Source organism: Cetorhinus maximus, chromosome 7, assembly GCF_964194155.1.
Source record: "Cetorhinus maximus chromosome 7, sCetMax3.hap1.1, whole genome shotgun sequence".
Lineage (NCBI taxonomy): Eukaryota > Metazoa > Chordata > Chondrichthyes > Lamniformes > Cetorhinidae > Cetorhinus > Cetorhinus maximus.
The window spans coordinates 58,667,005-58,694,679 of NC_135885.1; the positions used below are offsets into that span (position 1 = coordinate 58,667,005).

General features: G+C 41.4%; 1 protein-coding gene across 1 annotated transcript in view; it reads right to left on the reverse strand.

Annotated features, from left to right (window-relative positions):
- ccdc138 (coiled-coil domain containing 138) overlaps positions 1 to 27,675 on the reverse strand; it is a 133,777-nt gene that overhangs the window by 24,732 nt on the left and 81,370 nt on the right. The window contains exons 9-13 of the mRNA XM_078545557.1: positions 18,918 to 19,031; positions 17,575 to 17,736; positions 9,353 to 9,472; positions 6,069 to 6,261; positions 1,834 to 2,010 (exon numbers count right to left, since the gene is read on the reverse strand). Of these exons, the coding sequence (XP_078401683.1) occupies positions 1,834 to 2,010; positions 6,069 to 6,261; positions 9,353 to 9,472; positions 17,575 to 17,736; positions 18,918 to 19,031 (766 nt within the window). The remainder of the gene's footprint in view (positions 1 to 1,833; positions 2,011 to 6,068; positions 6,262 to 9,352; positions 9,473 to 17,574; positions 17,737 to 18,917; positions 19,032 to 27,675) is intronic.

The following is a 27,675-nucleotide window of genomic DNA, read 5'->3' on the forward strand; positions in this document are numbered from 1 at the left end:
CAATGAAAACCTGCCTCAATTTCGTGGTGATAGAAAGGACTCGTTCAAAGCAACATTGGAACCTCAAGCCAACCTGCTCTTGGAGGAGGGATGAGTTGGGAAAAGGGCTAATTCTTAAAAGAATGAGCCACTCCAGGAGCCTATAGGTTGTACAGAGCCCTCGTGCACCTAGGTCTAGGTCATTAACATAAATATATGTGAAGAAAAACAATGGTCCTAGCACCAATTCTGCTGTATACCTTCCTCCAATCCAAAAAACAACCTTTCACCACTAATCGGTTTCACTTAGCCAACTTTGCATCCATGTTAGCACTGCCCCATTTTTCCATGAGCTTCAACTTTGCTGGCAATTCTATTGTGTGGCACTTTACCAAACATCTTTTCGAAGTCCATGTGTACCACATCATCCACATTAACCTCATCGACCCCCCCGGTTACCTCATCAAGAAACTTAAACACGATTTGGCTTTAACAAATCCTTGCTGGTTTTCCTTAATTAATCCACATTTGTTCAAGCGACTGTTAGTTATGTCTCGGATTAGCATTTCTAAAAGCTTTCCACCACCAAGGTCAAACTTGCTGCGTTTTTTCCTCGCACCCTCTTTTAAACAAGGGTGTAAACAAGTCCTCTGGCACCATCTTTTATCTAAGGAGGATTGGAAGATTATGGCCAGTGCCTCTGCAATTTCCTTCCTTACTTCCATCAATATTGTTGGATGCATCCCATCTGGTCCTGATGACTTACCGACTTTTAAGTACCAGCAGTCTTTCTAGTATCTCCTCTCTCAACATTTTTTAGTTCATCCAGTGTCTCCTCTTTAACTATTACAATACAACGTAGTGGAGTAAAAGCAAGGGACTTTGGCCAACTAATTGGGAGAGGGAAGCATGGTTGGCTTTTGCTATTATTCACAAGAAGGGGTTTGAAATGAAGAAAGGGACAAAGATAGTTTTGATATCTGATTATGTGTCTTAAAGCTGCCTACTGAAAGACTGAGGAGCACGCATCAGGACACGGGCAGAAGACACAATATCCAATTCAGATCACAAGGGAGTACTATGGTTACGAACGAGAGTATGCTTTCATGTGATTAGATATCTGCAAATAAGAGTCCATTCTTGAACACAAGACTCATGAAACTGCTACTGGGAATGACACCCCTGCTAATCTCAAATGAATATCTAAGGCAGACACAAAATTTATAACGCACCATATATTGTGGTATCTATAAAGCATAACTGAATAAAGCATTACATTATTTTCCCATCAATTCAGATGCATATCTAGTGTACACATGAACTTAACAAAAGACCGAGTACGTGCAAATGAATTTCTGAAATTCATTTTGAGACTGACTGGTACAGTTAACTTCATCTATAATATTTGCAGCAAACTTTAAAAATGGTATTTATAATCATATTCAAATCTAAATAATTAGATAAGGAGTTATCAATAGTACATATACATTGCCGATTAAGAAAGCTGCATTTTATAAAATGAACACTTAATAGTTGACCCATAAGCTTAAGAATTTAGGTTTATTAAACAATCATATATTTACTATTCAAAAAGCTACTAATTCCAATTTCTGTAAAAGGCTGGTTGAAACATTGTACTTGCATTTTGCACCAAATGCTGAGTTCCCAAAGATCACCTTTCTAGAAATCATGTTGCCAGGTTTGTACATCATAAGGAACCTGTGAATACTCTGCATTTTAGGTAACATTTAGGAAAAAAAAGTATAATATGCCAATTAGACTGATCCACTGGGAATTCCTGACTTATTATTCTGAGCCGTAATGTGGAAAATGCTACAGTTTATAAATACTTACTTGACTCCATTGTCATCTGTAGGATGATGTCAACAGCACTGTACAGCAGACTTTTACTCGAAGGTTTCAAGTAACAAAGAATAATCTGCATTGCTCGGTACTCCAAGAACATAGCTTTGCCTTCATCTGTCTTCAGATCGTTAAGAAGAATGTCAAACGCTTGAGCCAGGTAATCCACTAGCAATGGGAAGCATGTTAATTAAAAATATTTCTTGCATCAATGTGAATTTCGACATTTCCCATACCAGCTAGACCTATGGCTTGACCAACTTAACAATTTAGGGCCTCTGACATTCCGATTGGGGATAGAATCTCTTAATAGGTCAAAGAGTAACTTATCCTTTTAAAAAGAATACAATTAACTCAGAAAAAAAATGGTCCTTATTAGGTAGTCGATCATGTCAGCTGCTTGGGGCTTTTTAAAAAATTAAGACAAGGACTGCAGTAGTTCAAGGAGAAGGCCCACCAGCATCTTCTCAAGGCGAAAAGGGAAGAACCTACTATACTAAACCACTCCAGTGCCATTCTCAGTGTGATAGATTAATACAAAACAATCTGTGTTTGGGGAGCTCATTTGTATAGTTGTTCATGATGTCATTAAGTTCTAAGATAAAAGTTTGCAGTGAGTGCCAAGTTCAGAAATCAGGTCATAAATGAGAGGTGCTAAAAGCAACACTTTCCCATCAGCAACAAAGAAAGTTTGCTCTTGGCATTCCTTGAGTTGCTGTTGCATATATCTAGTGTGATTGATGAAAGACTCTTGGCATTAATTCTTTGCATTACTAGAGGCATTGCTGGCTGAAACTCCTGGAAAAATCAGCAACATTTCTAAACACTTACCCAAAGTAAAGCAAAGACTCTATTGACCTGCTTCCTAACAGGATTTTGGGTTGGAGTGTAAATGAGGCAGGAACCCAGATGGCCTGAATGGCACTCTAATTTTGCCTTTAGTCCTGCCCGCCTCAACTTCACTTTCCCTTCACACCAAAATTTTGGGTTTGTAGGCGACAAAGACATGATGGCTCTCACAATGTTCATTTTCAAAATAAATAATCTGAAGGTTGGTAATCATTTATCAAATTTGTTGAGAACATAATGTCCATGTTACTGATGTGATACTTAAACATTAGTACATAAGGAGACCCAAAACATTAACCTGCTTTTTTCTTTCAACAACGTTGATTGAACAGTTGTGCATTTTCTGCATTTCTATTTTTGTGTCAGCGGAGATTGGGATGCTTCAGCTGACCAACCATTTACAGGCTGGCTTACTCTTGATGTTGATCAACATTTAGTAAATGCTTTTTATTTAACCATTTTTCTTCAGAATAAGTTTAAAACACTTTTCTCCCTTCCCATTCTACACATTGAATAAAAAACCAGCAGACAATCTGCTCTAGAGTCTCGTCAATCATACAAGGACAAATGCAACAACTACTCAAGGAATTCCAAGAGCAATTTTCTCTTCTGCTGAAGGGAAAGTGTTAGCTTTAACCAACATGGACAACATTCAGGCTTGAACAGATAAATAGCAAGTTACATTCATGCCACACAAGTGCCGGGCAATGAATACCTCCAGCAAGAGAGAATCCAACCATCTTTCCTTGACATTTAACGGTGTTACCATCGCTGAATGCCCAACTATCAACATCCTTGGGGTTACCATTGACCAGAAACTGTACTGGACCAGCCATATAAATACTGTGGCTACAAGAGCACGTCAGAGGCTAGGAATTCAGTGGCAAGTAACTCCCCTTCTGAATCCCCAAAGCCTGTCCCCCATCTAAAAAGCACAAGTCAGGAGTGTGTTGGAATACACTCCACTTACCTGGATGAGCGCAATTCCAACACCACTTGAGAAGCTCGACACCATCAAGGACATAAGCAGCCCTCTTGATTTACATCCCATCCACCGCCTTCAACATTCACTCCCTTCATCACCAGTGCACAGCGGCAGCAGTGTGTACCATCTACAAGGTGTACTGCAGGATCTCACCTTCAGCTGCACCTTCCAAACTCGATACCTCTACCACCTAAAAAGGATAAAGGAAGTAGATGTGTGGGAACACCACAGCCTGCAAGTTCCCCTCCAAGCCACACACCATCCTGACTTGGAACTATATCACCATTCCTTCACTGTCAAAATTGGGTCAAAATCCTGGAACTCCCTTAGGTGTACCGACACCACAGGCTGCAGCGGTTCAAGAAGGCGGCTCACCACCACCTTCTCAAGGGCAATTAGGGATGGGAACTAAATGCTGGTCTAGCCAGCAATGCCCACATCCAGTGAAAAAATAAAAAAGAATACCTTTCATTTATGACCTGACTTGTGAGCTCACTTGTCACTTCATGACACCATAAACAACAATGCAAGTAGTCTTCCCACATACAAATAATTTTGCATAAATCCATCGCACTGTAAAAGGTACAGGAGTGGTTTGGGATATAGCTAATAGGCTCTTCCCTTTTTGTCCTGAAAAGATGCTGGTGGGCCTTCTCCTTGAACTACTGCAGTCCTTGTGGTGATTGTGCCTCTACAATGGTGTTAAGTGTAGGTAGAAAATTACAGTATATTGATGACAAAGGGATGAAGCTACAGTAAAATGTTTGTTATCTGGCATGCTCCAGGAAGGAATGGTGCCTGTTAATGAAAAATGCCAGTTACAGTAGAGTTACATTACTCCAGACACAAGCTGCTGCTCTGTCTTCGAGTGGTTGAGGGGATAGGGGAAGTAGCTAGGCCCCAGCACAGCAGGACATCGCAGTAAAACCACAACCAAATAGATCACTACCACAGCTGAAGACCAAGCTGAACAGAAACTCTCATTGGTTTGGATAAACAGCTCTGAGCGCAAAATCCACATGCTCATTCTGAGTGGATTTGATGGTAAAATGTCATGTGAACAAATGCACTTGTTATTAAAATATAAAATGCATGTTATATTATTATAGTGCGCCCAGGGATGAGAAATTTCCACCAAATGGTGGATTTTTGACATTAGGATTTTGGAAGTCCGCCATTGGACTCTCCATTTCCAACCTTCAGACTGACTTTAAAAAAAATCGAGCTGACAGTTTCACTGACAGTTGCTCCAAGTGTAAACTGCTGCTTCCGGCCTTTGAGCAGTTTTGTGAGCATTTTTGAAAAATCGGAAGTGACAGGGATTGGGGATATCAGAAATCCCGGTTAATAGAGCATTCCATTTGGTACAGTGCCGGATAATACAAAGTTTACTGTATATTGATTTTGCTGGGGATTAGGGCATCGCAAGTGCAGACAAGGAACTGCTTCAGCAAATCAACAGTTGCATAAATTTCTAGTCCAACAAGCAAAGAGGATGGATGGGTTTGGTTCTGGCAAATGAAGGTGGACAAAGTAGTTGATATGAGAACAGGAAGATTGGAAAATAGCAAGGACAACATTATTGGCTCAGTACAAGGACAGAAAAGGATAATGAAGATAAAATTGCTGGGCTGGAAGCCAGTAAAGTTTAGCAGCATATGTTTTTGGCCCAAATTAACCAGGTAAAAAGTTAATAAACAGGTCAATGGATCAGCAGTGGAAAATCTTCAAATGTGAGACGTAAGAGTACAAAATAAATTCTAAGAGAGACTTGAGGTACTGGGGCTATTTTCACTGGAGCAGAGATTAAGAGGAGGTTTAAAAGAGGTTTATAAATTATGAAGAATTTTAATAGGGTGAATAATTTGGTTGGGGAGTCAGTAATTAAAGTTCATCAATTTAAAACTGTCACTAAAAGAGAACGAGAAGAGGGGCTGAGGGAAATTTCTTAACACAGCAGGTGGTTAGATCACAAAACACTTTTCCCACAGGGACTGGTTGTGGCAGAGACTATTGCAATTTTAAAGAGAAAATGTAATATATACTTGAATCAGAGTAAGATCTATATTTATGTGGAAAGGTTTGGAATTTGTTTTGGATTACTCATGCAAACAGCTCTCACGGATATGATGCTCTGAAAACTCTCCTTCCAAACCTTTATGGTTCCAAGTGAAATTTTTGCTAATATATTCTAAATATTGAATTTAAATTACTTTTTAAGAGTTGCACGTTAAAAACAATGAGTCAGATCCTGAACTTCTAGTACTGTCTTTGGATTAGGGATCTTCCAGTTGTACCTGAAGCAAGACAGAATCTGTGTTTTGGTTCACAGATCTCTTAGCAAGGTATAAAAATAAATCAAATTCTTTTCTAGTTAAAAGTTTCTGCGCACCTTGTGTAATTGTTTTGAGGATGCTGAGGGCTGATAAAAATCGGACATTAAGATCGGAGCTCCTGAAGAAAGCAGATGCCTTAGGTTTGGTTTCTGCAACTGACTCCAAAGGACTCTCCTGCACTATCTGGGTCACAGATCCTCGGAACAGTTCTTCTCCTAGTCTTCGCATCGTTGAAGTAATCATGGTCTTCTAGAGTAAAGTTTCAATTATTACAAATCACAGCTACAAATTTTAAACATTCAACAATCCAGTATTATTGTTAGTAACTATATATACTTATTGGCTTTTTAAATTGAAAGTAGTAAATAAAAGTGTTCAGGTTTATTAAATAGAATGAACTATACCAACTAATTATTCAATCCACAGCCATTTTATGATAGAAAACATTTTTATATTTATATAAACATTTCAGATCAAAAGTAATGTGTTTGCGCTAGCAAATTCTCATTGGAAGAAATGTTTGCAGCTTAATTCCCTTTCCACAGTAACACAGGAACAGGAGCAGGCCATTTAACCATGTTACACCATTCAACGAATTCATGGCTGATCTGTGACATAACTCCATATGCCTTTGCCCTATATCCCTTAATACCTTTGGATAACAAAAATCTATTAATCTGAAGCTTAAAATTTACAATTGATCTAGCTTCAATTGCCGTTTGCGAAAGAAAGTTCCAAATTTGTACCACCCTTTGTAGAAGTGTTTCTTATTTTCATTCCTGAAAGATATGACTCTAATTTTTATGCTAATCACCCAAGCAATATTCCACCTATGCTGCAAGTTCCTGTGCAGGCCATGTACAACTCAGCTCCTTTAAGTGGTTGCACAAAAAAACCGTAGAGTCTGCACATGTAAACAAATTGGCCATGAGCTTATCCCTAACCAGCGGAAATAGTTTCTCTCTATCTGTTCCCCTTAATATCTTGCTAGCTTCAAACAAATAACTCCTTTAACTCCCTAAATTCCAAGGGATAGAACCCTAGTTTATGTAATCTCTCCTCACAATTTAACCCTTGAAGGTCAGCTATCATTCTGGTAAACCTACTCTGCATATCCTCCAAGGTGTATTTTTCCTAAGATGTGATGCTTAGAACTGTTACAATACTCCAGGGCTTTGTATAGCTCAAATGTGACTTCTAGCCTCTTGTATTCTAATCCTTTAGATATAAAGGCCAGAATTCCATTAGCCTTTTTGATTATTATCTGTACCTGTTCATGACATTTTAATGATTTATGTACCTGGAGCTCCAAGTTCCTTTGAGCGTCCACTCATTCTAGCTTTTCACCATTTAGAAAGTACCCTGTTCTATTCTTTTTAGATCCAAAGTGGATGATCTTACATTTGCCTCCTTTGAAATGCAGTTGTCATAGTTTTGCTCACTCGCTTAATCGATCAACATCTTTTTGTAACTTCATGCTTCCATCTACATTGCTTACAATGTTACTTATCTTTGTGCCACTGGCAAATCAGGATATTTGGCTTCTATCCATCATATAAGTTGTTAAAAAGTATGTTGAATAATTGAAGCGCCAACACAGATCCTTGCAGCACAGAACAAGTCACATCCTGCCAATTAGAATATCTGCCCATCATACCTATCTCCATCTCCTTCCCCTCAGCCAATTTCCCAGTCAGATTAATAACTTACCTTCCATGGGCTTCAACTTTAGTTAACAGCCTCTTATGAGGGGCTTTATCAAATGCCTTATGGGGGCTCATATAAATAATATCCATAGATGTTCTGCTACCTACTACTTTAGTCACCTCTGCTCCAATGTTTTACAGACACATTTCTTAATTCTCTCTCATGGTTTAATTACTTTACATCTTTTAGCTTTCCGTTCGCCTGTGGTGCCTAAAGCACAATTTACTCTCTTCCCCATTGTTTGTTTTCAAACTATTATCTATGTTACCCTTTTTGCCTCAGCCCTCCCTCTCAACTTCATTTAAAGTTTTTGGTTGGATTTTTGGCCTCCATTTGGGCCAGGATTGGAGGTGTGTGGGGCCAAAAATTAGCCTTGCCAGCTGACATGCCAGTTCCCCGGTTCAATCCTGTCGCTGGTCATTTTTGACACATAGATAAGGAGAAAGAACAAAACGAGCTCCAGCAACTTGGCATACTCCAGAAGTTATGGTACTGGGCATCAACAAAAGCATTGCTGGAGATTCTATGGTTACGACTGGGTAAGTCAAAGTCGAACTGGCTGAGAGCCATTCCACATATTACTTAGTGCCTACTCCTGAAATTTCTAAGCTTCCAACATCTGCATTGCTCTAAATTTCATTAATTAGGACTCATTTTAAACTTAAATGCCTGGCAATACAGATTCTGGATCACAATGGCTCAATGCTAAACTCCTGTTTAGATTAAAATGCACTCCCTTTCTATGGGCTGGATATTATGCGCCCCTGCCGGGCATGTTTTTTGGTGGTGGAGCAAATAAAATAGGGCGGGTGCCAACCCCATAACCTTCCCACTCACATCCATAATTCGTAAGTTGGTGGGCGCTGAAATTGGCAGCCTGCCATATATAACTAAATAATCAAGGGTCAATTGAGCTTGTTAACAAGCCAATTGATCCCGATAATATGCTGCCCACGCCATAACATGGCATGGCCAGTCGGATGGCAGTGGAAAGGCCGTTTTAAAAAAAAACTTTTTAAAAGGGCAGGAAGGAAGGGGGGATACTATCTTCGGGAGGGGGGTGCCCTTTGTACAATGGGGAGGCAGTTCCCCCCTAAGTTAGTACCCCCCATTCTTCCTACCTGCCTGTTTGCCAAAACCCACCACCCCCTGCCCCCCGCCCTCCCTCCCCAAACTGCCCAAACCCTCCCCGCCCAATACCCTGGACTTATCTTGCTCCGAGATCCATTGCACCTTCTTCTTCAGCCTGCTTCCAGTCCTGGCAGTGCCTACTCATGCGCTCTTGGCACTGCTGGGACTGCTGGAGATGTGGGCCAATCTGATTGGCCAGCAGCTTTCGAGGGTGTGACTTCCTCCTCAGTGAGGGGCACTGGCAGGCTATTTAGCCCGCCCACAGTGCGTTATGGCTGTGGGGCAGAGTGGTGTGAAGAAAGTTGGCTTCATGCCAAGTTTGCTTCCGGGGTGGAGAGCCGTTCGCCCTGTCGTATGTAGCCATATCTCAGCAAAAGCTCTCAATTAGCCTCGCACTCAGTTGGCCCCAAACATATATATGTTTTTCAGAATTCAAGTTTATTGAACCTAATGAAGCCACACTGAATCTCTGAAAAGGGAAGGAAAACATCTTTACACTTACCTGCATTCCATCTCCGTCTATATGCATTAAAGCCCAGTAAATATATTTCACCAGCGTGAGCTGCAATTTGATATCCCCAGGTGGCATCAAATGAATTTGTTCTGTGATCATGGGTAAGATCTAAAAGCCATTATATACAGAAGGATAGTTACATACCAAAAGTATCATCAGGAAAAAAAACAAACCATTTTTTTCACCAAAGCAATGCAAAACTTAGTGTAGAGCTCCACTTAAAGTACTTCTGAAATCATTTAAATTAGAATTACAGAATGATAACAACACAAGTGGTCAAGCAGCCCATTGTACCTGTGCCAGAAAGAGATGTCTAATTAGTCCCATTACCTGTAGCCCTGCAAATTTTCCCTTAAGTATTTATCCAATTCCCTTTGAAGGTCATTATTGAATCTGCTTCCACCACCCTTTCATGTAGTGCAATTGAGATCATAACAACTAGCTACATAAACTCTGCTTCCCTCAAAGCACCCCAGTTCTTTTGTCAGCTTGTGGCCTCCAGTTATCAACTATTCTGCCTCTGGACACTGTTTCTGCTTATTTACTCCATCAAAACCCATCATGATTTTGAACACCTATTTTAAATCTTCTCTTAACCTCCTCTGCTCTGAGTACAGCAACCCCAGTTTTGCTAGTCTCTACATAACTAAAGTTTTTCATTCACAATAACAGTCAAGTTATTCTCCTCTGTACCCTAACTAAGGCTTTGACAGCTTTGCAAAGGTGCACAGAATTGGCCGAAATACTCCTGTAGGGGTCCAACCAGGATTTTCTGGGGGAGAACTTTCACGTCGACGTACGGAGGCGAGCCCCGCACGCTGACGCATAAAATGACACGTGGTGATGTCGGGCGTGCGTCTCGGCGTCACTGCGCGTCATTCTGATCTTTCATTCGGTGGTCGTGCGCCAGAGGCGGCTGCGCGCCTGCCGAACTGTCAAAGGTTTGTTAAGGCCTTTAATAAACCAATTTAGGTAATTGACAGGGCTGCCCATCCAGCCTTAAGGTTGGCGGGCAGGCGAAGAGCCCAAGTGGCCGTCGCATTTTTCAGGAAGTCTCATCCACGGGCGGGACGAGGTTTCCTGAAGGTTTTATTAAATAACTTTTTAAAAATTTCACAATTCATAAACATGTCCCAGCTCATGTGACATTGTCACATGAGGGGACATGTCTGAATAATTTTAATCTTTCCTTTTTTTCAAACTTGCAACTTGAACTTAATCTCCCTGAGGCAGCTCTGTGCCTCAGGGAGATTTCTGCGCTCTTTCGCATGCATGTGCAAAAAAATGCAGGCTCCGACTCTCCCTCCTCCCCCCGCCCGCACAGGTAGCACTGAGCGCTACCTGGCGTGTGTCACGCTGGGTGGGCCTTAATTGGCCCACTCACATAAAATGGTGGTGCACAGCCAATCGCAGGCAGCGAACGCCTCCACGCCCGCTCCCGACCTGCCCACCCGACAGGCAGAAGAACCTGTCCATAAAGTTTCAATATAAATTCCTTGTTTTAGTACTCTAGGCCTCTGTTTATAAAGCCAACAATCCTGTATGACTTAACATCTTTCTCAGCTTGCCCTGACAATTTCAAAAACTTGTTTACTTACATCCCCAAGTCTCACTGTTTTTGCACTCCCTTAAAATTGCACAATGTAATTTATATTGGCTCTCTTCACTCTCACTACCAAAATGAATCACATTCGCTTGCTTGCGTTAAATTTCATCTGTCATGCGTCTGTCAATTCCCCAAGTCCGTCAATGTCCTCCTGAAGTCTGTTACTAACTTTCCCACTGTTTACATTTCTGAGTATCATGTCATTTGCAATCTTTTGAATGATGCGTTAAATTTCATCTGTCATGCGTCTGTCAATTCCCCAAGTCCGTCAATGTCCTCCTGAAGTCTGTTACTAACTTTCCCACTGTTTACATTTCTGAGTATCATGTCATTTGTAATCTTTTGAATGAATACCCAGGTTGAGGTCCATATATTTTTTATATAATATGTATATAATAAATATATTATATATATTCAAAAAGAGCAGTTGTCCCAACACCAACCCCTGGGAAACACCACTGCACTCTTCCCTGTAGTCTGTAAAACAACCATGCACTATTAATTTCTGTCCCTTACAAAACTACTTAACCACACAACCACTGCCCCTTTAATCCCATAGGTTTCAATTCTGGGATGGATTTTGGTGTAAGCAGTGAAGAGACTGCATTCACCGCTGACCTCAAAGAATGCTGTTCATAAAGATCTAATTATCTCTGAGGCATAGATTTCCTTCCAAACAACAGATTAAATCTGGCATCACGATTTGGGGACCTCCAGGTGTCCAGCAGCAGTGATGTCAGCAAGCAGAATAAGCAGGCAATCACACTGAAGTATTATAAAAGACAGCAAGCCAGAATTTAAAAGCATTGATGATCCTTCAATTTTAATTAAAATTTTCAGATAGTAAAATAAAAGATTATGGTTGGATTAAGAAAGAAGTTAAAATATCTTAAGTCAAAACTCTATATTTAAAAATATTTCTAAAATGTGTAAGTTATCCTGGAGAAGTCTGACATTCCACAAACATGAAATCAGGTTTCAGGGTCAGTGGGGGTGTTTGGAAGTAATTATGAACTTAGTAAGGTGTTAAAAACCTAGTTACACTTCATTCAACAAGGTATAAATTTTTCAAAGCTTTTTACAGCAAGACCGAGCATAAAAGTAGAAGATTTCATCAATTCACTGAATGCTGAGGGACTGCACCCGGTGGGGTGGGGAAAATGCGCCCAACAGCACATCATCTAGTGAAGCGCTGATTCACTGACAGCAATGTTTGGTTTTCCGCATTATTCTGCACATGTGCAGGCTTCAGAAGATGCTATCAGTTTTGGTGGAGTAATGTTGGTGGAGGCGGACAGTTTCGCCAACCTTACAACCACAAAGTCTGACTCTTTGCTAACAAGCCTATAACATAGTACTTCATCAAATGCCTTTGGAAAGTCTATACAACACAACGGTACCATCCTCATCAACCATTTCCCTTATTTTATCAAATAACTCAATCAAGTTAGTTAAACATGTATTTCCTTTAACACATCATTGCTGGCTTTCATTAATTAAATCATATTTTCCAAGTATCAATTAATTTTGTCCCAGATTATTGGCTTAAAAATTTTCCCCAACACCGCTGTTAGGTTACATGGACCATGGTCACCAGGTTCATGCCTCTCCATTTGTTTTGAACAGGAGTGTTACATTTGTCCCACTTCCGGTCCTCTCATATCAAATAAGGATTAGAAGATTGCAGCCAAAGGTGCCCCTATTTGCATCCTTACTTCTTTTAGCAAACTAGGATGGATCCTATTTGGACTGGGTGGTTTTTTAATTCTTCCATGGGGTGTAGGCATTGCTGACAAGGCCAGAGATTGCTGCCCATCCTGATTTGCCCTTAAGAAGATGGCAGTGAGCCACCTTCTCGAACCTATGTAGTTCATCTGGTGCAGGTACTCCCGCAGTGCTGTTCGGAAGGGAGTTCCTGGTTTTGATCCAGCGACAATAAAGGAGCGGCAATATAGTTCCATGTCTGGATCGTGTGCGGCTTGGAGGGGTATTTGCAAATGATGGTATTCCCAGACATCTGCTGCCCATGTCCTTTTAGGTGGTAGAGGCCATGGGTTTGGAAGGTACTGTCAAAGTAAGCTTGGGGAGCTGCTGCAGTGCATCTTGTAGATGGTATACACTGCTGCCACAATGCGCCTATGGTGGTGGTTTAAGGTGGTGTCGAGCTTCTTGAGTGTTGTTGGAGCTGCACCCATCCAGGCAAGTGGACAGCATTGCATCATATTCCTGACTTTCTGCCTTGTAGATGGTGGACAGACTTTGGGGAGTCAGGAGGTGAGTTACTCGTCTCAGAATTCCCAATCTCTGACCTCCAATTGTAGCCATAGTATTTATATAGCTGGTCTAGTTCAGTTTCTGGTCAATGGTAACTCCCAGGGTGTTGATAGTGGGAAATTCAGCAATGATAATGTCATTGAATGTCAAGGAGAGATGGTTAGATTGTCTCTTATTGGAGATGGTTATTGTCTGGCACTTGTGTGGCATGAATGTCACATGCCACTTATCAGTCCAAGCCTGAATGTTATCCAGGGTCTTGTTGCATATGGACAAGAACTGCTACAGTATCTCAGGAGTCACAAATGGTACTGAACACTATGCAATCATCAGCGAACATCCCCACTTCTGAAGTTTGATGAAGCAGCAGGTGACGGTTGGACCTTAACACTGCCCAGAAGAACACCTACAGCGATGTCCTGGGATTGAGATGATTGGCCTCCAAAAACCATAACCATCTTCCTTTGTGCTCGGTATGACTCTAGCCAGTGGAGAGTTATTCCCTCTCATTTTTGTTGTCTCCAGTTTTGCTAGGGCTCCTTGATGCCACACTCGGTCAAATGCTGCCTTCACGTCAAGAATAGTTACTCTCACCTCCCCTCTTTAGTTTGGTTCTTTTGTGCATATTTGGACCAAGGCTGAAATGAGATCAGGAGCTGAATGGCCCTGGCAGAACCCAAGCTGAGCATCAGTAAGCATATTGTTGCTGTATAAGTGCTGCTTGATAGGATTGTTGATGACACCTTATATCACTTTGCTAATGATCGAGGGGAGGTTAATGGTGTGGTAATTTGCTGCATTTGATTTGTCATGCTTTTTGTGAACAGGACATACCTGGGCAATTTTCTATATTGTCAGATAGTCACTAGTCTTGTAGCTGTACTGGAACAGCTTGGCTTGGGGATGTGGCCAGTTCTGGAGTACATGTACTATTTCCAGGATGTGGTCAGGGTCCATAGCTTTTGCAGTATCCAATGCCTTCAGCTGTTTCTTGATTTCAGGTGGTGTGAATCAAATTGGCTGAAGATTGGCATCTGTGATGCTGGGGACCTCAGGAAGAAGCCGAGATAGATCATCTGCTCGGCACTTTTGGCTGAAGACTGTTGCAAATACTTCAGCCTTGTCTTTTGCATTGATGTGTTGGGCCTTCCCATTACTGAGGATGGGGATATTTGTGGAGGCTCATCCTTCTGTTAATTGTTTAACGTCCACCACCATTCTCAACTGGATGGGCAGGGCTGCAGAGCTTTGATCTGATCCATTGGTTGTAGGATTGCTTAGCTCAATCTATTGAATGCGGCTTCACTGTTTGGGATGCAAGTATTCCTGTGTTGTAGCTTCAACAGATTGGCATCACATTCTTAGGTATGCCTGATGCTGTTCCTGGAATGCTCTCCTGCACTCTTCATTGAACCCAGGGTTGATCCCTTGGCTTGATGATAATGGTAGAGTGAGGGTTATGCCAGGCCATGAGGTTACAGATTGTGGTTGAATACCCACAGTGCCTCATGGATGCCCAGCTTTGAGTTGGTAGATTTGAATTTATCTTACTTAGCACAAAGGTAGTGTCGCACAACACACTGAAGGGTATGCTCATTCTGAAGGTGGCACTTTGGCTTCACAAGGACTGTGCAATCATCATTCCAATCTATGTTGCCATGGACAGATGCTTCAACGACAGGTAGATTGGTGAGGACAAGGTCTAGTAGGTTTTTCCCTCTTGTTGGTTCCCTTGCCACCTGCTGCCAGGCCATTTCAGAGGGCAGTTAAGATTCAACCAAGTTGCTGTGGGTCTGGAGTCAGAGATGGCAGATTTCCTCATTTCATCTTACGGGTTTTTACAATAATTGACGATAGTTTCATGGCCCCATTACTGAGACTAGTTTTCAATGAATTTATTTAAATGTCACCAGCTGCTAGGATTTGAACCCATGTCCCAGGGCATTAGCTTAGGCCACTGGGTTACAAGTCCAGTGACATTACCACTAATGTCACCATCTCCAATATATCGTGCATTGCCAATGTTTTATGTACCTTGTCTGTATCAAATTTAATCTTATCCAATTTCTCTACTACCTTCTCCTTTACTGTGATATTGGCAGCAAGCTCTTCCTCAGTGAGGACAGATGAAAAGCACTCACTTTGTACCTCAGCCACGTCCTCTGCTTCCATAAGAAAATCTCTGCTCTTCTTACTCCACCCTTCCTCTGACTACCCTTTTACCATTGTTATATGTTTATAAAAGGCTTTTGGTGTTCCATTTTATGTTAGCGACTAATCTGTTCTCATACTCTCTCTTCTTCAATTCTCTTTGGTACTTTTTATATTCAGCCTGGCTCTTTACTGAATTTAAACAACATTTATCATAAGCCTCCTTTATCTTTTAATTTCCCTATCTTTAATCATCCAGGTAGCTTTAGAAGTCTATCACTTCCTTCTCATCTAGTATGAACTCGAGCCAACTCCCATTTGAAAGTCTTCTATTGCTCATGCATGCTAACCCAAAAAAACATAAATTTTGATCATTTTTTTCAGGTAATGGATGGAAAGAGGAGAACATTAAGTCAAAGGGATAGGGAGGTATCAACGGTAAACTTTGTGGTACTAAGTGTTGAAAAGTTCCTGCCAGATCGGGGAATTGCCTGCATTACAGACATTTTCTAATGTCTAGACATGATTAAGTAAACAGGATATGACATTTCAGGCACATATCCAACATCAGACACTGAGTAACTTGGATTTGTCAAATGAATAAGCATTCACACATCTAACACAAGGTTTAATTTAAAAAATAGTCAAATTCCTAATAAACATCTGTGCATGATTCATTAAATATTGTGGTGGATTAAAATTAAATAGAGTGAAAATTGCATGTAGCAACAGCATAAAATGCCTTATGCCATGCATTGTTGTTCTGCTGAAAGAGGTTAGTCACACTTTCTGGACTTCCATCTGCATCCATGTAAAATTAGAAATGGATAACAGCCTTGTGCCACTTTCTCTTTCTTCTTGGCGGTCAGGGGTTATTCTCTGAATGGCACCTGTTTGGAAACTATAATTTAATTTGTGACTCAGTACATTTATTAATTTGCTGGGTGACCTGCATGTGATATTCTTAAAGACAGAGCAAACAATGCTATGCATGCAAGATATAAGATGGGGACTGGTTGCTTAACAGGATAGGAATGACAAATTATTTATGCACAAAGCTTAAAAATAGGGGCCTTGATTTTCTTAGTAAAGTGCTGAAACCTAATCAGCTGTTCACATAAGTGAGGTCTGACAGAATACATAGATTTAAAAAAAAAGTTAATTTAGTATTAGCAGAAAGATGTTTTATTTTAGTGTTAAAAGGGTTGCAAGGAATAGAAACTGTCCCCTCTTCCCATTAACATTAGGTCCTGTGTAGTAATTGTGATGTTCATACTGACAGCCCAGTAGTACTAATGAAAATGAAACATTTTGTCGATACACTGTGGAATGAACATACATGTTTTAACTAACACATTTTTTATATGAATTTTTATTCAACTCTTCACACAACTCTTAAATGAATTAAAAATATACAGAAATTAGCTGAACTTATGTAAAAAATCATTATAAGACTCACATAAATTGTCTTTTTTAAAAAAAATGGTGGGCATGGTCTTTATTCAGTTAAATGAAGAGTAAAGTTAGGGATTAATTTATTGGTCAGCAGAAAGACTGCAAATATCTAATGCAAAATACACCACCATTAATCATTTTCCAGCTGGATACCACTCTGAGCTTGCTGCCCTCAGCCTACTACATTGATCCAATGCAGCTCGATGTAAGCTCGAGGAACTGCACCTCATCTTTTGATTAGGAATTTTACAGTCTTCCAGACTCAACACTAAGTTCAACAATTTCAGGTCATCACCTTTGCTCCAAGTGTTCTTTTTCTTTGTACAGTAGCCATGGGTGTTCATTCTATTTTTTCCATGGACATCTCCTCTAAATCTAGCTTTGGTTTATTTACAAGTTCCATTAGCATCTCCTTTTGTCTTGCACTAACATCCCTTGTGGCAGTTAATCTCTTCTGCCTTCCAAACTATCGCATTGTTCTCCCTTTTGCTCTTCCCAACCCTTCCCTTTTATTACTTCTCTAACTTTTTCCAGTTGCTACAAAAGGTCATTGGCTTGAAATGTTAATGCTGTTTTGCTCTCCAGAGATCTGCTGAGTATTTCCAGCAATTTCTGTTTATAATACTATTACAAAATAATTAAATTCCAAGGAGGACATTCATACAACAGAGAAAAGTCTTTCAAATACTAAAAACATCTGAGGGGGAAAAAAAACCATGAATACCTTTACGCACTTCTCCTGAATAGATTTTTTGGGTAAACAATTGGGGCCCAATGGCTTCTGAACATCATTTTCATTCTCTGAAGTTAAATAACGAAGGTAATCATCAGAGATCCAGTCCAGCAGCACTCCAAGCAGTTCACAGAAATTGCTATTTAAAGGAGGCTAAAAGATAAAGAGGATATCTCAAACCGACAGTTATAGGATTAGAGGACGTCATAAAATTACTATATATGTATATATGTAAGTTTCCAATATTGGTTTTAATTTTGTGCTTAAAGTAGGTGACATTGATACTAAATATATACTGAAAAAACTCACTGTAAGGATCAAATGCTGATAAAGGTTAAAACATCTAAGTGTCCTAATGCGTGTCAATCCCAAAAACAAAATACCACCCTCTCATGCATTAGTTTGATATCTTACTTAACACTTCAGTCATTCTTAATGCCTCACATGAAAATTTCTCCTAGACAACATAAACAAACATCATATTGGCTGTTTTGTGCAATAGGTTCATGTGCACAGGAACTGGGTCAAAACTACAGTTTAGATTTACTACCATGATGTTAGAAATGGGAAATCAGAATTATATGGAGAGTTGAGATTCTTTGTTTCAGTGGAACAAAAAAGTTAAGAGTAAATTTTAATGGACAGTTATGGAGGGCAGTAGGAGAAGCCATTACCAAAGATGTGCTAGGGTCACTGAGATAACTACAATTAAGGACAGATAACAAAGATGGATCACAGAGGCACCACAATCAGTCAAAAACAATGTCATTGGTGCCAGAACTAAAGCTGTATTAGTTCTGTGGGCAGTGCAGAAGCTAGATTGCAAGGAGTTTTGGGACTGGCATTACAGTGATTGGAGAGGAAACGGGGTTTAAGATATGGGAAGGTAGCAGGAAAAGATGAAAGGGTTGCCTTTTTGAGGGAAGGTGATGATGACAGTTTTCAAGAGGATGGGAATAATGCCCATATAAAGGGAGTTCCTTATGATTGTTAAGATATTTGAATATTCAAGAGTTGAAGGAGCCAGAGGTGTCTCTCATGGAGGAAATAAGCCTGGTAAGAGTGAGTCACAAGGGAAGCTGGGGATGAATTCAGATTAATATGTCAAGACAAAGATTGGGTAAGATAATAAGGAGGGGCAAGATACAGTAGCTGAAGTAGCTGCACAAATACTCAAAACTTCTTGCTGCTGGAGGCAAGAGTAGGGGGTGGGTAATGGTGGATGGGGTGTGAAATTAAAAAACATGTCTGAATTTTAAAATCAGTAAAATACTCCACAAATCGGTAGCCCATGATTTCACATAAAAACCAGCTAATGTGGCAAAATATCTTACTCGACTGATCCTACGAGCAGGTTGAATCTTCTCCTGTTTTCCCAATCTGATCTCCTTCACATCAGTGGGAACATTTTCATGAAATTTCCGCACCATACATAGATCATTCTTCCTCTGCAGAGGAGTAAGATTCATAGGTTTTTCTTTAAAATTATGATGACATCTTTCAGTGGGATATAATAGAAATTGCCAGCATGCGTAAAGAGACAAGATTAGTGTGGATTCTTTGACAGAAGTTCAATTTCTTTAGAGATGCTGCAAAATTAGTTTTTTCTTTGAGCTTTTAACATTAGATATGGTTGTAGACTCAGCATCAGTTACCACTCCTGTAATCATTCTCATATGACCATCACTGCCCAAATATTGTAGTAGATTTAATGAAACCCAGGAGTTGGCCCAAAATTGATGATTGGCACCCTACATTAGCCTTTGAATCAAAAGTTGCTTTGTGATGAGGCATAAGTAGATTAGCCAAACTACACATTAAATATTAGTACCAGACTTTAAAGATGACACATGAACTAGATTGATAGGCAACCTTACTAGTTGAGAATAATAGTGACACTGAAGAAAAATCAAAAGTCTTCAAAACCATCAGAGACTGGAAATTCTGCAGCAGTAACCCACCTTCTGACTCCTCAAAGCTGTCCACTATCTATAAGGCATAAGTGAAAAGTGTGATGGAATACTCTCAACTTGCCTGGATGAGTGTAGCTCCAAGACTCACGAAGCTCGACATCGTCCAAGACAGAGCAGCCCACTTGATCAAAACCCATTCACCACCTTAAACCACCACCACCACTGGTGCACAATGGCAGTAGTGTGTATCATTTACAAGACGCAATGCAGCAACTCACCAAGTTTACTTTGACAGCACCTTCCAAAACAGTGACCTCTACCACCTAGGACAAGGGCAGCAGATGCATGGGAACACACCACCTACAAGCTCCCCTCCAAACCACACATCATTCTGACTTGGAAATATATCACCGTTCCTTCACTGACATTTGGTCAAAAACCTGGAACACCCTTCCTAGAAGCACAGTGGGTTTATCTACACCACATGGTTCAAGAAAGTGGGTCACTGCCACCAATACAAGGGCTATTAGGGTTGCACAATAAATGCTGTCCTTGCCAGTGATGCTTATGTCTCATGAAGGAATTTTAAAAATCCATCTACCAGTGTTGTCCAATAAAACTGGCTGACTAGCCACATGTGTGGTAACAATCTCACCATTTTAGCCACAAGCTGTAATTTTAGCAGGAAATGCCTTTAATACAGTCACATAATACAGTTAATTGTACTTCAGATGTGAAAACAACATTTGGTAAAAAAAAATTTACCTGCATTCAGCATACAAGCAAGTAAATCACTTACAATGTTCTAAAACACTCTGTCATCTTACCATTTTACCAACAAACCCATAGGAAAGTAAAAGTACACCTGAATATGCTGTGCAAATATGAATATGCAGATCACATGCCAAATCCACATCTCTATTCCTAATTAGTTACATGTGACTAGAGGCTAAGATATTGGACAACACTGCCTTAGATGACTTCATCTAGGGACATATATGTCTCTAAAGTTAAAAATTAGGCTCATGACAACTTAGGGCAGAATTTAACAGCAACCCCCCTATTGCCGAGTGTGCACGGCCACTAAAAAAATTTTCTGCACCATAACTTTTCTTTGGTTCTATGGGTGGTCATCCTGCCGCTTTCCCGCCTGCCCCAGTTATTGACCTCTTAGACCACTTCCCATCCTGCCTCAATTTTGAGGCTGAGGAGGAGTTGTTCAGGGACAAGGGGATGCCCAATAGGCCACCCTAATTGGACCTCAGGTGAGAAGGGGGCGGAAGGGGTTGACTCCCTCAAAGACGCCTTACTACTTCAGGTGCGACCACCCACAGGGTTGAGCCCGCCCCCCCACCAGGGGTGCTCCCTCCCCGCCTAGCCTGTCCATCAAGACCATCACCCGCCCCCCCAGTCCCTGGGCCTCAGTTTCCCGCCCCACTGTGGGCCCCCCAGCCCCCACTGGGCCTCGGGACTTATTATCAGGGGACTGCATATAGTCTAGGTCCTGGTCAGTGATGCCACTGGTGCTGCCGGGACTACAGAGCTACCAGCCAATCGCTCTCTGAGTCAGGACTTTGGCCCAAGTGTGGTGCTGAAATCCCATCTCTAACCAATTAACACTCCTCAGAGTGTTAAATGGCTGTGGGCTGCTGTGATCAGCGCGGATGCATTCCCTGCTAACTCTTTGGGTGACAGTGCGGGAAACACCATCATCTAAAAAATCCTGTCCATAAAACTAAATTGCCTAACTGTTTAAAGAAAGCAGGACTCAGGAGAACAGGAATGTGTATTAATCTCACTAAAGGGAGGAGTGTGCAGCAGGTCAGGATCACTGTGAAACGGAGCGGGAGCAGAGTACAGCAGGTTGGGAGCAATGTGTAGAACGTCAGGATCACTCTGAAGCAGACTGTGAGGAGTGTACATCAGTCGGGATCACTGAAGTGAGAGAGAAATAAAAACGTGACATCACAAGGCGGCTGTGAGTTAATTGGTTGGTGAGTATTGTAGCTTTTTTTCCCTTTCTCCAAAGGTATCAAATTAGTTTAAGGAGCTGGGAAATTTTTTTGGGGGGGGTAATGGTTAAGTGAAGCATTTCAATTAACCTCCCAATATTTAAGTGCCAACAGAAGAGGATTGAATAGCTGGTGAGTCTTTAATTTTTTGTAAGTACTAAGTTTTATTATCAATAGGTAGAGGAATGGCAGGGCAGCTCTGACCATCGGAGTGCACATCTGTTCCATTTGGAAACTCCAGAGCATTTCCTGTGTCCTGGATAACCAGTATTCAGTTATGAGTGCTGATAGAAGTGATAGTTCATTTGGGAAGTGCAGCCAGAGCCAAGTCAATGGCACCACAACTAGCTCAGGGAGCATGTGCAGGGAGGCATGGAGAACACTGGAAAAGCAATAGTGATAGGAGGTTCGATAGTTAGGGAACCAGACAGGCATTTCTGCAGCCACAGATGTGAATCCAGGTTGGTATGTTACCTCTTGGTGCCAGATCAAGGATGTCACTCAAGGAACAGCTGCAGAGCACCGAGGGAGGAGGAGGTGTCATTAGCTGCAGCAGCTTGAGCAGCGGGTTTTCGAGCTTGAGCAGCAGCTGGCGTCACTGCAGTGCACCCATGAGATTGACAGCTTTGTGGATAGCACATTTATAGATGTGGTCATCCTGCTGCTTAAGAGTGTGCAGGGAGAGAGGGAATGGGTGACCACCAGGCAGTCAAGAAGAAGGAGGCAAGTAGTGCAGAAGTCCCCTGAGTGCATCTCACCCTTCAATCAGTATTCAGTTACGAGTGCTGATGGAAGTGATAGTTAATTTGGGAAGTGCAGCCAGAGCCAAGTCAACGGCACCACAACTGGCTCAGCTGAACAGGGAGGCATGAAGACGACTGGAAAAGCAATAGTGATAGGAGGTTCGATAGTTAGGGAACCAGACAGGCATTTCTGCAGCCACAGATGTGAATCCAGGTTGGTATGTTACCTCTTGGTGCCAGATCAAGGATGTCACTGAACAGCTGCAGAGCACCCTGAGGGAGGAGAGTGAACAGACAGCAGTCGTGGTCCGCATTGGTACCAATGAAATAGGTAGAACAAAGGATGTGACCCTGCAGTCAGAATTTAGGTTGCTAGATAGGAAATTAACAAGCAGGACCTCAAAAGTAGTAAGCTCTGGATCACTGCCAGTACCGCCTGCCAGTGAATAGAGAAATAGGAGGTTAGAGCAGTGTCATGAAGAGATTAATGTCTATTATGTTATTGGAAATTATTTTTTAAAATAGAGTTTAGTGGTCTCTGTGTTTGTGTGTGTGTATGTGTGTGTGTCTTAATTGGATTAAATCCAGCTGGACTAGAGGCTTCGATGTATAGAAAATAGTAGGTTTGAAATGGTAATTAGATAAACATGGAGAAGTTTAGAAACATAGGTGTCAAGGGGCAGTTTGCATTTTAAATAATGCATTCAAAAGAATGGGCGAAATCTTGCACCTAGCTAGAAGATGCCAAGCAATGTGTTTATTTTTTTTCCAGCTTACTAATAAGATTGGTGGAATGGAAGGATGTTATTGTTAGAAGTAGTAAAATTAAGAGCCTAGTGATACAATGGAAAATTTACATTCAAAGAGAAAGATATGTATAAAGGAGAAAGGAGGTTGTGGGTAAGGCAGAAGCATTTTAAGATTCAACAAGTGTGAGAAACGTCAAGCTGCTGTCTGCAAGGATCTACAGCTGAAAGAAACTAATTTTGAATGCGACTGTCCAGGTTGTGTTTTGCCAGGTGTCTCTTTAAATCTATGAGATTTACTGTTGCCTTACCAGGGTCTAGCTGAGAGTCAGATTAATTAGGGAATATTTGTAGTTATTATAGTAGTAATTTTGTAGATGTATGTATGTGTTTACAATCTTTCTTGTATTAATAAATGTTTAATTTAGTTTTATTAAAAAAAAACCTCGAGACTCGATGGTCTTCTTATCACTGAATTCAAAGCCTGCATCTCGAAACATACAAATTGCAAAAATGGGTTATGACAGTTGTTTCAAGTTTCCCTCTGGGATTTGAACAACTCAGTCTTTACCATTGGCTACGTCATAATAAGCAGAAAAATGTATGGCGGGAGAGATGATGCATGAGGGAGAGCTTTAGATTCTTGGGACATTGTGATAAGTTCTAGAAGAGATGGGAGATGGGACCTGTACAGACCGGTGGGTTGAACCCAAACAGAGCCAGGGCTAACTTCCTTATGGGGCAATTTGCTAGTGCTACTGGGGAGGGTTTAAATTAATTTGGCAGGGATATTGGAACCAGGAGGTAATACTAGAGAGGGATACCAAGGTGCAAAGAATATTGGGAGAGGCAGACCGTACTAGAATTGGAAATAGTAAGGTATTAGGTGGGTTCAGAGTAAGAAGTAATAAAGTCTAAATTAGGGTTACTGTGCACATATGTGAATGCAGATTGTGGTAGATAAGATTGGTGTAGATAGTCATGTGGAAATATGTTGTTGTGGTGAAAACACAGACCTGGCTCAAAAAAGGGCCAAACTGGGTGTTAAATATTCCTGGATGCAAGTGTTCAGGGAAGATGGGAAAGAAAGGAAAGGGGGAGGGGTGGCAGTATTGATTAAGGAGAACATTGCAGTGCTGGAGAGAGAGGGTGTCCCAGAGGGTTGAAGAACAGAATCCATTTGGCTAGAGCTAAATAACAAATTACAGCAGGTACGTTGCTTGGTGTAGTCTATAGGCTAGCAACTAGTGGGAAAAATGTAGAGGAACACATTTGAAAGGAATATAGAGAAGTGAAGTGCAAGAACCGTAGAGTATAATGGGGGACTTTAATTATTCAAATATAAACTGGGATTGTAGTAACGGGCAGAGAGGGTCATGAGTTCCTACAGTATGTTTAGGAGAATTTTCTACAGCAACATGTTTCCAATCCAACAAGAAAGGAGGCATTGCTGGACCTAGTTCTTGGGAATGAGGTGGGCCAAGTGGATCAAGTGTCATTCGGGGACATTTAGGGGACAGTGATCATTGTATCATAAGGTTTAGATTGGCTATAGGGAAGGACAGGACAACTGTTACTGGAGAAAAGCCAACTTCAATGGGGTAAGAAATAAAAACAGAAAATGGAGAAACTTAGCAGGTCTGGCAGCAACTGTGGAGATAGAAACAGAGTTAACATTTTGAGTCCGTATGACTCTTCTTCAGAGTTTCTTTTTCTGTTCTTATTTCAGATTTCCAGCATCCGCATCCCGGCCAATTACCACCCCATCAGTCTACTCTCCATCAGTAAAGTAATGGAAGGTGCCATCAACAGTGCTACTAAACGGCACTTGCTTAGCAATATCCTGCTCACTGATGCTCAGTTTGGGTTCCGCCAAGGCCACTTGGCTCCTGACCTCATTAAAGTTTTGGTTCAAACGTGGACAAAAGAGCCGAACGCCAGAGGTGAGGTGAGAATGACTGCCCTTGACATGAAGGCAGCATTTGACAGAGTGTGGCACCAAGGAGCCCTAGCAAAACTGGAGTCAATGGGAATCAGGGGAAAAACTCTCCACTGGTTGGAGTCATACCTAGCACCAAGGAAGATGGTTGTGGTTGTTGGAGGTCAATCAATTCAGTTCCAGGACATCGCTGTAGGAGTTCCTCAGGGTAGTGTCCTAGACCCAACCATCTTCAGCTGCTTCATCAATGACCTTCCTTCCATCATAAGGTCAGAAGTAGGGATGTTCGCTGACAATTGAACAATGTTCGGCACCATTTGTAACTCCTCAAATACTGAAGCAGTCCATGTCTAAATACAGCAAGACCTGGACAATATCCAGGCTTGGGCTGATAAGTGGCAAGTAACATTCGCGCCTCACAAGTGCCAGGCAATGACCATCTCCAAGAAGAGAGAATCTAACCATTGCCCAAGACATTCAATGGCATTACTGATGCCCCCACTATCAACATCCTGGGGTTTACCATTAACCAGTAACTGAACTGAACCATCCATATAAATACTGTGGCTACAAGAGCAGGTCAGAGACTAGGAATCCTGTGGTAGGTAACTCACCTCCAGACTCCCCAAAACCTATCCACCATCAACAAGGCACAAGTTAGGATTGTGATGGAAAACTCTCCACTTGCCTGGATGAGTGCAGCTCCAACAACACCAAGAAGCTTGACACCATCCAGGACAAAGCAGCCCTCTTGACTGGCACCCTATCCGCAAACATTCATTCCTTCCACCACTGACGCACAATGGCAGCAGTGTGTACCATCTACAAGGTGCACTGCAGGAATTCACCAAGCCTCCTTAGACAGCACCTTCCAAACCCATGACCACTACCATCTAGAAGGACAAGGGCAGCAGACAGATGGTAAGACCACCACCTGGAAGTTTCCCTCCAAGCCACTCACCAGCCTGACTTGGAAATATATCGCCGTTCTTTCACTGTCATTGGGTCAAAATCCCAGAACTCCCTCCCTAACAGCACTGTGGTTGTACCTATTCCACATGGGCTGCAGCGGTTCAAGATAGCACTTCATCACCACTTTCTCGAGGGCCAGCAACGCCACATCCCATGAATGAATAATAAAAAAAATGTTGCTTTTATTTCAATGGGGTAAGAATGGATCTGGCTCAGATAAAATAGAATCAAGTACTGACAGGCAAAACTGTAACTGAACAATCGACTGCCTTTAAAGAAGATATAGTTTAGGCATTGTCAAAGTGCGTTCCCACAAAGAAAGATAGGGCAAAGAAATCCAGAATGCCCTGGATGATGAAAGATACGGAAATTAAGATGAAGCTGAAAAAGTGTGCTAAGGCAGGTATGAAGTGGATAATACAACTGAGAACGAGGCTGAATAAAGAAGGTTCAGAGGAGAATTCAAAATGCAAATAAGAGAAGCAAAGAGAGAACATGAGAAGAGGCGGGCAGCTAACATAAATGGAATCCAAATGTCTTCAACAGGCATATAAATAGTAAAAAGGGGGGTTAAGGGGAGGTGTCGGGCCGATTAAGGACCAAAGAGGGATTTACACATGGAGGCAGGGGGTTTGGCTTATTTAGGTAGTAAATAAATACTTTGCACCAGTCTTTACCAAAGAAGAGGATGTTGCCCAGCTCACAGTGAAAGAGGAGGTAATTCAGATATTTGAAGAGTTTAAAATTGATAAGGAAGGGGTGCTGGATAGGCGCTCTGTACATAAAATTGATAAGGTAGCAGGGCTGGGCAAAATGCAACCAAGGGTACTAAGGAAGTGAGAAAGGAAACTCAGTGGTACAACCATAATTTTCCAATCTCCTTATGCTCAGAGGTGATTCTGAATGATTGGAGAATTACAAATGTTACACCCTTGTTCAAAAAAGGGTGTAAAAATAAGCCCAGCAATTACAGGCCAGTCAGTTTAACTTTGATGCTGGGGAAGCTTTTAGAAATGATCATTTGGGACAAAATAAATAGTCACCTGGGCAAATGTGGATTGATTAAGTAAAGATAGTGAGGATTTGTTAAGGGCAAATCACGTTTAACTAACTTGCCGGAGTTTTTTGATGAGGTAACAGAGAGCGTCGATGAGGGTAAACAAAAGAACTAAGAAATAGAAGCAGGACTAGGTCATTCAGCACATTGAGCCCGCTCTGCCAGTCAATAGGATCGTGGCTGATCTGATGTGGCCTTAAATCCACTTTCCTGCCTGTCCCCCATAACTCTCGACCCCCTTGTCAATCAAAAATCTGCCCAACTTACCTTGAGTATATTCAATGATACAGCCTCCACTGCTTGCTGGGGGAGAGAATTCCAAACACTAACAATCCTCTGAAGGAGAGAAGAAATTTCTCCTCATCTCTGTCATAAATGGGAGACCTTTTATTTTGAAATTGTGCCTCCTAATCCTAGATTCCCCCATGAAGGAAAACATCCTCTCAGCATCTACCCTGTCAAGCAGCCTCAGGTTCTTATATGTTTTTTTATTCATTCATGGGATGTGGACATCACTGGCATGGCCACATTTATTGCCCATCCATAATTGCCTTTGAGAAGGTGGTGGTGAGCTACCTTCTTGAACCACTGCAGTCTTATATGTTTCATTAAGATCACCTCGCATTCTTCTAAACTCCAATGAGTAATAGGTTCAACCCGTTCAACTTTTCCTCACAAGACAACCTCTTCATCCCAGGAATCAGCCTAGT